General features: G+C 40.2%; 1 protein-coding gene across 2 annotated transcripts; it reads right to left on the bottom strand.

The window, feature by feature from the left end:
* Positions 1-616: 616 nt before the first annotated feature.
* Positions 617-7073, bottom strand: CDKN2C (cyclin dependent kinase inhibitor 2C). 2 transcript variants are annotated; one of them, XM_017548719.2, is made up of 3 exons: positions 5326-7073; positions 4731-4870; positions 620-1363 (listed from the first exon to the last, which is right to left on the bottom strand). In XM_017548719.2, the coding sequence occupies exons 2-3, from the start codon at positions 4857-4859 to the stop codon at positions 986-988; spliced, it is 507 nt and encodes a 168-aa protein (XP_017404208.1). In that variant the 5' UTR covers positions 4860-4870; positions 5326-7073; the 3' UTR covers positions 620-985. The 2 variants fall into 2 exon arrangements, with proteins under 2 accessions (XP_017404207.1, XP_017404208.1); XM_017548718.2 differs by lacking the exon at positions 5326-7073 and having other exon boundaries at positions 617-1363; positions 4731-5269.
* Positions 7074-10964: the final 3891 nt, after the last annotated feature.

Below are 10964 nucleotides of genomic sequence, written 5' to 3'. Positions count from 1 at the left end.
ATTTTATACAGTTGTATTGCTGTGTTTTTCATTCCCTAAAAATTGGTATTTGCACTTTAATACTTAAACATTTTGTAGTTTTACATTACTTACACTCAGGGAGAAAAAGTCTACATTACACTTAGTATATTTATGATACAAGTTTGGAAAATATATTATTTAACCATTTGCTTCATTTTGTGATTAAAAATCAATTAGTGGTAAGCACTTTTAAGGTGGTATTTTCTTTTAAAACTGGGTTTTAGAGCTAAAATATGTTTTCATATCGCTACTTTTGAACTCTGTCCTTCAACTATTTGACTTAACGTCAAGAAAAAGGGAAGACTGAACATCAGGGAAATTCACACTGAAATTGCAGGCTTGATCTTCAACAACAACAACAAAAAAAGGTGTCCTTACTTTGTTTTAAAGCAGAAATACTAGGCACCAAAATGGACGGTTCATGGGTAAAGGATGAAAACAATAACTGAATCATCAAGAGAATATGTCTAGTTTTCCCGTTGGTCTACTTTTTCTAGTGTAAAGACTTAAGACATCAGTAACTTTTAGTACAGTTCTCCTTAGCAAGTGGCAAATTGTGTATGGGTTATAGAGGAGGGAAAATCACAGAAAAACGTTGTCCTGTTTTGAAAGAGTTTTAATTAGGCAAAGAAGCATCAGGACAAACCATTTTAAAAACATAATCTTCAAGTTGGGTGTTCAGACTGGCAAAAGGGGAAGCAAGGAAAAAGCCAAGGAAAGATAAAATATTCAGAAGACAGTCAAAGCTATTTGCAATTACATGTTAGAACAGATTTTGCAGGTGAAAAACATGTTGCTTAAATATATTCATAAACCTGTTGTAAGATTTTCACTTATGCAGTTTCAGCAAATTTGGCTGCTTAAAATATGACAGAACTGTATTTTAACAAATGACATTAAAAGTCAGGATAGACACCCAATTAATTGATAAAGTAGAGGCAATGTGGGGGAGCCCTCCCCACATTTATTGAAGATTTATGGCTCCCCCAGCCCCATTTGCCTGCATCAGGCTAACAACCTCGTTTCTCCCATAGAGCCTGGCCAAATCGCAGGCGGTGTCCCCCTTATGGTTCCGATGCCCCACATTGCTGGCCGTGTGCTTCACCAGGAACTCCACCACCGGGAGGTGGCCTTCTTTGGCAGCCAAGTGCAAGGGCAGGTTCCCTTCATTATCCTCGATGTTAACATCAGCTTGAAACTCCAGTAAAGTCTGTAAAGTGTCCAGGAAACCTGCTCTGGCTGCATCATGAATGACAGCGAAGCCAGTTCGGTCTTTCAAATCAGGATTAGCACCTCTCAGTAGTAGTCTCCTGGCAATCTCGGGATTTCCAAGTTTCATAACCTGGAAAAGAAGTACAAATGGTAGAATCCTTCAAGTGCTCATGCTACAGAAATATTTTTAAATATCTACCTGTCCTTCCATTTATGTAACTATTTTTTATGGAGTACTTGGGGAAGACCCATAGAATGAGGCTTGAAGCAGTCAAATGCAGAAAGTGCTAGTAGATGAAAGTAGAAGACAACTTCTAAAAATTGAGCTTCTATGATGGAACATCTTAAATGGGCCCAAAAGTAGACTAAATTGATCAATTGGATAGAATTTGTGCAATATGTATAGCATTTACTAACAATTCAGTTCTCTATGTTCTATGAAGAGTTATGTAATTTCATGAATTTATTAAAATAAAAGAAATGGAATTTTGGATTTAAATAAGAATCTCCTCTGTTTGTTTGTTCATGCTCATAAAATGTGCCTGTGATATTAATTCTAGAAAATCAAATGTGGTTAAACTTTATTTTCTAAGTAGCTACTGCAAACAAATAAGGATGTTGAGTTTCTCTAAACCAATTCCATCAGCTAGTGTAAAAATGATGTCTTAAAAATCCAGGCCTGACATTTTCTTAAATGGTCAAATTTTACAAGTTCCCTCCAAATAGATAGAGCTCCAAATTTTCAGGCATTTCTTAAAAAATATTTTTTCTTTGCAAGTTATTTAATATTGGCTACTAGGTGTATTCAATGCTTAGAATCCTTCATTTTGAAGTTACAAAACATTACTCATTATTAAGATGTGAAATAAACCACAGTGTTCTAAATTGCATATCAATTTATATAAAACTAAGTTCCTGATATGCCTTGTATCACAATAGGAAATTATTATATGACAACTGTTCTTGAAAATAATGAAATAGTCATTCTATTACATTCAAACTGTTTCTCAAAGTTCTGACAAGCCTCCTGATTTTCAAGTGAGCAAAAGAAGAAAAAGTAAGATATTTAATGGGTGTTTTGGGACACGGACAGCCTTGTCTTGTGGTTTAAGCTCATTGAATAATCAACTGGTGATCCTGTGTTAGTTCCTTTTTCAGTTATTATCAAGCATTTAAGGAATAGCTATTTGTAAACTGCCAACATTTTAAAAGTCAGAATGTGGGATTAACGCTTGCTATCAACATGCAAATAATTCACATAACAAAGATTATCTACTGTTGTTTGAATATATTTCACTCTATTAGTGCTCTCTTATAAAGTATCTTGTAGAAGAGCATGCAAGTATAAAATATATATAATTTAGCTGTGAAAAAATATTACTTTCATTGATGTGTCACACATTTTCAGCATTTACTGGTTTCATTTATATTTAAGTATATTCATAATCTAAATTTATAATAAATAGCTTGCATAATAGATACTCAGTGTTTATGAAATTAAATGCTAATGGAAAATACAAAGTCGATCTATCTTTTTTAAATGTTTGTTTAAGAAATAATCTATTCACACATTAAATAATAAAATATATTTAGAATTAATAATATCTTATAAATGCAACTATGTAGATGGACAAGATATTAAGCTCCCCCGTTGATAAAACTCTGTTGACTTTTAGTTCTTCCTTTGGAGCAGTGCTAAAAAGTGATACATAATTTATTTTTCAAGAACTTCAATGAAACATACTTTTTAAAAATTGATATCAACACAACTGTCTCTAAAGATTTAGGCACAGTTAAGGACCTGGAATGAGAAAAATAAGAGATAGATCCTTGGATCTTTGTAAAGCAAAGGTACGATTAAGGCCTTTAATATTAACCTAATAGAAAAATGTACTCTAGGAAGGTAGAAAAGGCTTTTGAAATTGAATTAAACAAACATAACTGTAGAAGAAAATTCATCTTTTTCACAGAAAATAATGGTAATATTGGAAATGATTTTGAAGAAAGTTCTTTCTTGACTTATGACACAACTTCAGAATCAGGATTATACATATTGAAAATGAGCCTTGAAACTCCTGTTTCTGTGTGTGTGTGTATTTCATTATACGTACTAGGACTAAGCCACAATAAGTGAGTTGTACCTTGATAAGTATGTTTAATATAAACAAGATTGCAAAGTTGTATTTAAAATATTTGTCAAAACTTTTTTAAAGAATAGTATTAATCTCCCAGTCTTCGTGTTCGTCAAAAATCCTGTAAAATCTTATTGTGAACATGGGTTAAGTAGCTTATTCTTTGTGAAATTTACATAATCTTTTGAGTTTTCAAAAGGAAACTTTTCAGTATATTAAATTTGTTACCTTGCTATCATCACTAAACCTGTTTAAAACTACTAGGTAAAAAAAAATAATTTCTTAATGTAGCAGAAATAACAAGATAAATAATTTAGTATCTGTGCATAAACTTCCTTAATACTGAAATTTTTGCAAGGCCAGTGTATTCTGATTGAAAATGTACAGACCGTATGGACTTTGTTTGTTAATAGTATATTTCCTGTCACTTAAATTTTTAATTCTTGTAACTGAAACAAAGCCCTCTAAAAACCCTCTCCCTACTGGGTTTTCAACAACAGCTTCAAGTGTTGCATTTCCAAATAAGAATAGCTCATAAGAATATCATCAGAACTCTGATAAAGCAACTGTTTTAGACTATATTGTCATTTTTCTGTTTCTAAGCCTTTCTTCTAAGTTACATGATAACATTCAGAAGAGAAAAAAATTATCAGGTACAATACTTGGCAGCTGGACATGTGTCAATTGTTGCCTGTAAATCTAATTACTGAAAATTAGAGCACACCACGGCTTGACCGTAGAGACAAAGACACTGCAGCTGAGCTCTGATTAGAAAATTCAACTTTTTATTCCTCCCGACTCCTGAATTAGTGGATGGTATTACATTAACTGTGAAATGTACATCCTGTCCCAGTGCCCAAGCCACCCCTTCCAAACAAGGAAAGGTCGTTTGTCAAAACTTGAAGCATTTGAAGGAAAAACACCCTCACCAGTAGTCAAGAAAATTAACGATAAAGTCAATTATTGAGGGCAAAGTATGTGAAACCACTAATAGCAGTGTATTTACTACAAATAATAATCATAATAATGTGTTTACAAAGCTGTCTTTAAAAACAAAACAAAGCAAACAAACCTCGGCCCTACTATGACTACTTTAAAATCCCCACCATCACAAAAACATTCCAAAAACTAAGACCAAACCTCGACCCTACTTGATATCAAGGATGTTATTGGATTTGAGGAGTTTGTTCAAAGTACGTCATTTTGAGAAGTTGGATCCACTTAAAGATATAAAATATGGCAACCAACTAGGTTTAAAAACAGTGAAATTTTGTACCCCTGAAAGCATAAACGCTGTAATTCTAGAAACCCGGGTCACGTAGGCAACATTATTGACCTGTTTCCCCCACCTCTCTGAATACCAACCTGCAGCGCAGTCCTTCCAAATCCATTTTGTGCATTGACGTTTACATTATTTTGCAACAAACTAGTAAGTTGCTCTAGGTCCCCCCTGGCAGCTGCGGACGCCAACTCGTTCCCCCAAGGCTCGGCCATTCTTTAGGGTCCTGACGATCGGGAAAAGATGAATTAGTCGTTTTTCTTTTTCCCTTTTCCTTTGCTCCTAACCAGGCTGCATGATGGCATCGGAGACTGACAGAAAGACTGGGATGGTTAATCTGGAGTAGAGCTTGGTAGTAAATACTAGTAAGATCTGCCTGCCAAAAGCCCGCCCCTCGATTCACACGTGATTATTCAGCAAAACTGAGCCATTGGAGAGGGGCTCCTCGCCTCGCTTTTTAGGTTAACCCCTATGAAGAATTCTGACGACTCCACGGAGAGACACACAGACACATACATTCCTGGTTAATGACTCCAGACGTCAGATGTAGGCAGAGCTGTCACGTACCTACGCTACAGATCTCTATGAGGAGTGTGTGTGGAGACTTAAGGGACTAGATGGGGCAGAAAACACCGCGGAAGGAAAGACATTCGGGGGGGGGAAGAAAAGACATTCACCCACCCTTGTTCACGGTGGTGACTTGAGCCGTGTGCGGCAGAACTGCAGGGGCAGGTCCTCCAGGGGGCTCGGTTTCCATCCGTCTCGCCCGAGGGGTAGTCCTGGGTCCTCCGCTGCTGAGAGAGTGCCGCAGTGGCTGGATGCTGACGTGCTCCGGGGGGTTAAAAGATGATCGCCAAATGCGAACGGGAGTAGCAGTTCCGTGGCCCTCAAGTTACAGGTCGTAACGACTGCCCAGTGCTCTGGGCTTCTCCAGAAAAGCCTTTAGTCGCGTCCGGGCCAAGCAGTGAGCTAATGCCGCTCAGGAAAGCTCTGGAGCTCGCCCGCCAGGCAGCCGCAGCCCCGCCGAGCCTCAGAGGCCGTGGGAGCCGGGCTCGGCGCGCGTCTCCGGAGGCTGCCGGGCGTGCGGCGGGTCCCCGAGAAGCCCGTCATGCCGGCCCCGCCAGGTCCCGGGACTCCCGGCAGACTAAGGGTGGAGGAGAGCGATGCGGGAAGCGTCTAAGAAGCCCGGGCTGCTGGGGCAGCTCGTGGCAGCATTGCAGCTGCACTGGGCAGCCCCCCGGGAACTTCCCGCCTACGACCGAGCTCGTTCAGGCTTTCTGCAGTAGGCACTCATTGAGCTGCCGCCGTCGCCGTCCTTCCCCGGTTTTGTGGGGTCTCCGGAGATGGGGAGAGTCCGGGAAAGCGCAGGCCAAGTTCTGAGCAAGGGTAGTCGCCACAGTTCCAGAGCGCAGCCAGTCCCGCCGCCGTATCGGCGAGAGCTCAGCAGCTTCAGCGCCCGGTGCCACTTCGCCAACCTCTCGCAGTCCCTGGCCTGTGCCCCTCTGCTGCGGACAGGGCAGCCGCCAGCCAGCTGTACCCTGGAGACGAGCCTGGCAGCACAGCTTCCTCCCTGGCCGCACCGCTCCCAGTGACAGTTTCTTTTGTAGCTGATCCCCTCCTAGATCGCTGGTCCCTGCTCCCTTCACCCCTATAGGCACTTGCGCGTCGCCAGTTTTTTTGCTTTTTTTCCTTCCCTCCCTCCCTTGCTGCTTTTTTCGCTGAAACAATTGCTGCTTCTGTTGCCTCTCAGAGACGGTGCCGGTTTCTTCTCCCTTTTTTCCGACCTCATCAGCTTTTTTTGAAAAGAAAAAAATTGAGCGCTTTTTGAGTTGAAAAACCCGCCCCCATTTTAACGGCAGAGTTTTAAGGAGGCTCGGCGGAGTTGCAGCGCCGCGGGAGCGGGAAGGCCGGGCACCGCCCACGCCCCGCCCTCCGCCCCGCTGGCGCTCGCGCTCGCCGCCTCGCAAGCTCCGCCCGCCGGCCCCGCGCCCTCACTCCCGCCTCCGGTTCCCCGCCTCCTCCCGTCTAGTCTCTCGCGCCGGCTCCCGCCCGCGGGCTAGGCGGCCTGGCCCCAGCTGGAGCGGGGTTCAGCCCCGCGAAGCCCGGCCTGCCCTTCTCCTCCTGCTGGCGGGTTGGGTCTGCGACGCGAACCCCCAGCTGCCTCGATTCCTATGGGGGCGAGGGCGGGGGGTTGTTATTTAAGACGGTCTTGGAGGGCCGCAGGGCCTTTGAGGCTCGCAGCGCTAGTTGCGGGAAGGCGGAGAGCGAGCTGACATAAAGGGAGTCGTTCTCCAGCTGTAGCGGGGCAGGTCGGCCCGCCTCAGAGCTCCCCCGCCAGGCTAGCAAAGTTCGGGCGGCCGGGCCTGCGGCTGCCGCTGCCTCCGCTAGGGCGCGCGCTCTGTAAACTCGGCTGCTTTGGCTGAGCCCTGGGCCTCGGCCGGCCTCGCACCTGCCAGATCCACGCAGACGGCTGCGGTGGGCAGAGGTGGCCCCGGGGGTGGAGGGAAAAATCCGGGCTGCCACTAAGCACAGTGCTCACAGAAAGCTAGTCTTGTATAGACTGAATTTTGTGAAAACTTAAGTAGGTAAGAAATAATAACGAACTCTGAAGCCTTAAGGACTAGAAACTGAAATAGTACAATTATTGGAGAAAAAGGAGAAAAGCAATCAAATTTAAAGCAAAATTTAAAATAAGTCGTGTGAAGTGTTTTCTAACAAAGCCATTTCTTTGTTGCCTAAGTTCTCTCACTTCTTAGAAGTGGCTTGGTTTTCCGGGGGTCTGGGGTTGGGGAGGGTGTCTAGATGTAAAGGAATGGTCTCCTAATCCTTTACTTATCATCCGACACCAATTTCCATTACTTTTATCTTCCTCTTTTAGCTGTGTGAGATAGGTTAACTATTGCTTTCTATATTTTTATACTTTAAAAATATCCAACACGGTTGCATGATGCACCCAGTGGTCAAAATGAAACCAAGCAAAAAATGACAAGTCTAATTAGAACAGGCCTTTGGCAAGCGGATCCTCAAGCAATATCTGTACCCTTCTTCCTAAGTACACTGCGAGTATTAGCAACAAGACACACCAGAAACATCTGGATAATTATGTGGCAGCAGACTGGCTGATAGGTAGGAGAGTTGAAGCTGGGAAAAATCTGGCAGTGTTTTCTTTAACGTAATTGTTGAGAAAAAAACTAGTTATTTTCTTAAGTAACTAAACTTGAATTGTGAATCAAATGAGAACTACAGAACAAGAAATTAACTCTTACATATATTTAGACGTTTCAAGTAGAAACATTTAAGATTCCATTTATACCAGTAAGAAATAAATAATAATTTACTTTTGATTATTCTGGGAACTATGTAATCTTTTCATACAGCCAGAGGGTGTGATGACATAGTAGTACTGTTGGCTGGTAAGAGAGAACTGGTGTTAGTCCAATTTATGAGGGTTGCCTTCTAGCATTTATTATGGTTTCTCACTTAGAGATAAATTGTAAAGAGGAAGAATCTTAAATTGTATGATTATATAAAGTACAGGAAAACATGCTATAATTTTCATGAAATAAAATACTTTTTGCTGAACAACTCAGCAAATCAAACTTATGATAATTTAAGATATACACAGAGTTGTATTAAGATTTTTGGAGACCCTAAGCACTGAAAAGATTTTGATGTTCTACCACGTCTTCCTCATAAAAAAATAAAAATAACAGAACCCCAAAATAAGAGTTAAAAAGTCCAACAAAGTTCTTTTTCCCTATGATGGCTTCTTCGATGGTTTTGCTGAAATATTATTTGGGTTTTCTTTTTTCTTTTCTTTTTTTACATTCTGGTTTTGCTGGTGCTCTGAAGTATATGCTTCATCTGCCTATTAGGTAAACCAGAATTGGCAGTGCAGAGCATAGGGTCTTAGTTCAGAAGGCATACATAAGTATTACACGGTAAGTCCAATGCAAATCTAGTATTTATTGAGTCCTAGTTCACTAAAGTGGATTCAAGGGTATCTCTGCCTTCAATAAGCTTATATTCTAACATGGCTTATAAGAAACATTCACAATTAAGCTCTCTACTATATGGAGAGTGGTGGTTTCTCTTTTAACATTGTAATGATAAGTACATCAAATACTGAAACACAGCCTTTATAGTTAGATATTAAATACTAACAGTCATGAAAACCATTTTCTCCAGCAGTTCATAATCACTTAAAGAAACATAGAAATATGATTTAGTCAAATTATTCTGGGCTTTTCCTTCATTGACTCAGGTAGGCACAGTTTCTGAATAATTAACTTTTGGAAATGTGTATGTGGTATTTATCATTTCTTTAACTGGTCTCAAAGTCTTCCTTTTTGTTGTAGTTATAGATCAACAGAGGTGAAAAACAGACCGGGCACCCCCAGGCAGCCTTTTTTTTTTTAAATCACTTTATAATTGTGGCTTCAGCATTTTATTTCTGAGATTCAGTGTCTTTTTTCATATGGGTACTTATTTATGAAAATTTATTATTATTTTTATTTCATTTTTGAGACAGGTTCTCACTTTGTTGCCCAAGCTAGAGTGCAGTGGCTTGGTCATGATCATGGCTCACTGAAGCCTTGACTTCCTAGGCCCAAATGATCCTCCTACCTCAGCCTCCTGAGTAGCTGGGATTACAGGCGTGTATCACCACACCCAGCTAATTTTTGTACTTTTAGTACAGATGGGGTTTCACCATGTTGGTCAGACTGATCTCGAACTCTTGACCTGGTGATCCACCTGCCTTGGCCTCCCAAAGTGCTGGGATTACAGGTGTGAGCATATATTAATCTTTATGCATATATTAATCTTTTCAGCAATTCTGTGAAGTGACTATGATAATCCCCATTTTTCAGATGAGGGAATTGAGGCTGACAGAAATTGTGATTTAAAGTCAGTAAATAGTGGACATAGAATTCGAACTCAGTTTTTGGGGCTCCAAACCTTATACTTTTTAGTTGCATTTACAGATCAAAATTATTTTATTAGTTGACAGTCTAGGGTCAGCCACTAGTCTCTTAAAAAACATTAAATCACTAGATGAAATACCTATGTGTAGTAGCATTAGTCTTCTCATGAACTATATTATAAGCAAGAAGTATTATTTAATAAATTGGTTATCTTAGCCAAAGAATCAAGGTTACCACTACCAGTAATCAGTCAAGTTGATAACACATGGCCCTGATATGATGTAACAAGGACATATCACCTCTTCCCCCACATTTATAAACTCAGTGTAATTCTGAGAATACATTAGGCAATCCCAGATTGAGGGAGATTTTATAAAGTTCCTGATTCTTCAGAAGTGTCCACTGAGAAACTGTCACAGGTTAGAAGAGGCTACTGAGACATGACAACTAAAAGTAATGTGGTATTACTGGACTGTGGAACAAGAAAAGGACATTAGTGTAAAAATCCAAATAGAGCCTCTAGAATTTAATAGTTTCTAGCAGTGTTAATTTCTTCGTTTTGATAGATGTACCATGATTAAATAAGATAGTAACATTAGAGAAAGATGGACTAAAAGCATATAGGAACATTCTGTACTATCTTTGGAACTATTCTAAAATAATTTCAAATAAAAACAGTAAAGTATAAATAATATTTATTTATCTTTATTTTTATTTTTCTTTGAGACAGAGTTTCACTCTGGTTGCTCAGGCTGGAGTGCAATGGTGCAACCTCGGCTCACTGCAACCTCTGCCTCCCAGGTTCAAGCGATTCTCCTGCCTCAGCCTCCTCAGGTAGCTGGGATTACAGGCATGCGCCACCATGCCCAGCTAATTTTGTATTTTTAGTAGAGATGGGGTTTCTCTATGTTGGTCAGGCTAGTCTTGAACTCCTGACCTCTTAGGTGATCTGCCCGCCTCAGCCTCCCAAAGTGATGGGATTACAGGTGTGAGAAATAATATTTATTATTTATATTTGAAATAAAGATGATATAAAAGTTTCTTTTAAAAGAACATGGAGATTCTAGAAAAAGATCTGTATTTAACTTAGGCTGAGCTCCATGAACTCTTACTGTGGGCCAACTATGGGAATAGATAAATTAAAATGACTTGACTTTGCTTCTGCATGGACCGAATTTCTTTACATTTCCTTCTTTTGGTTTATGACACTTAAATAAAATTGTTTCTCTTAGGGATGGAATTCTGGAGAAATGAAAAATGATTTTTTATCCTAATTCAGTATTTATTTTTATTCCCTTCTTTTCTCTATAGTAGATAATTACTCTGGATGCTAGGTATCCAACCATGAAAAGTTAGGCCTACGGAAGAAACAGTGTCTTTGGGAACGGAATAAAC

This window comes from Cebus imitator, unplaced genomic scaffold, assembly GCF_001604975.1.
Source record: "Cebus imitator isolate Cc_AM_T3 unplaced genomic scaffold, Cebus_imitator-1.0 Scaffold214, whole genome shotgun sequence".
NCBI classification, from domain to species: Eukaryota; Metazoa; Chordata; class Mammalia; order Primates; family Cebidae; genus Cebus; species Cebus imitator.
The sequence above is the reverse complement of the archived record's forward strand: the minus strand, read 5'-3'. Positions and strand labels throughout refer to the sequence as shown.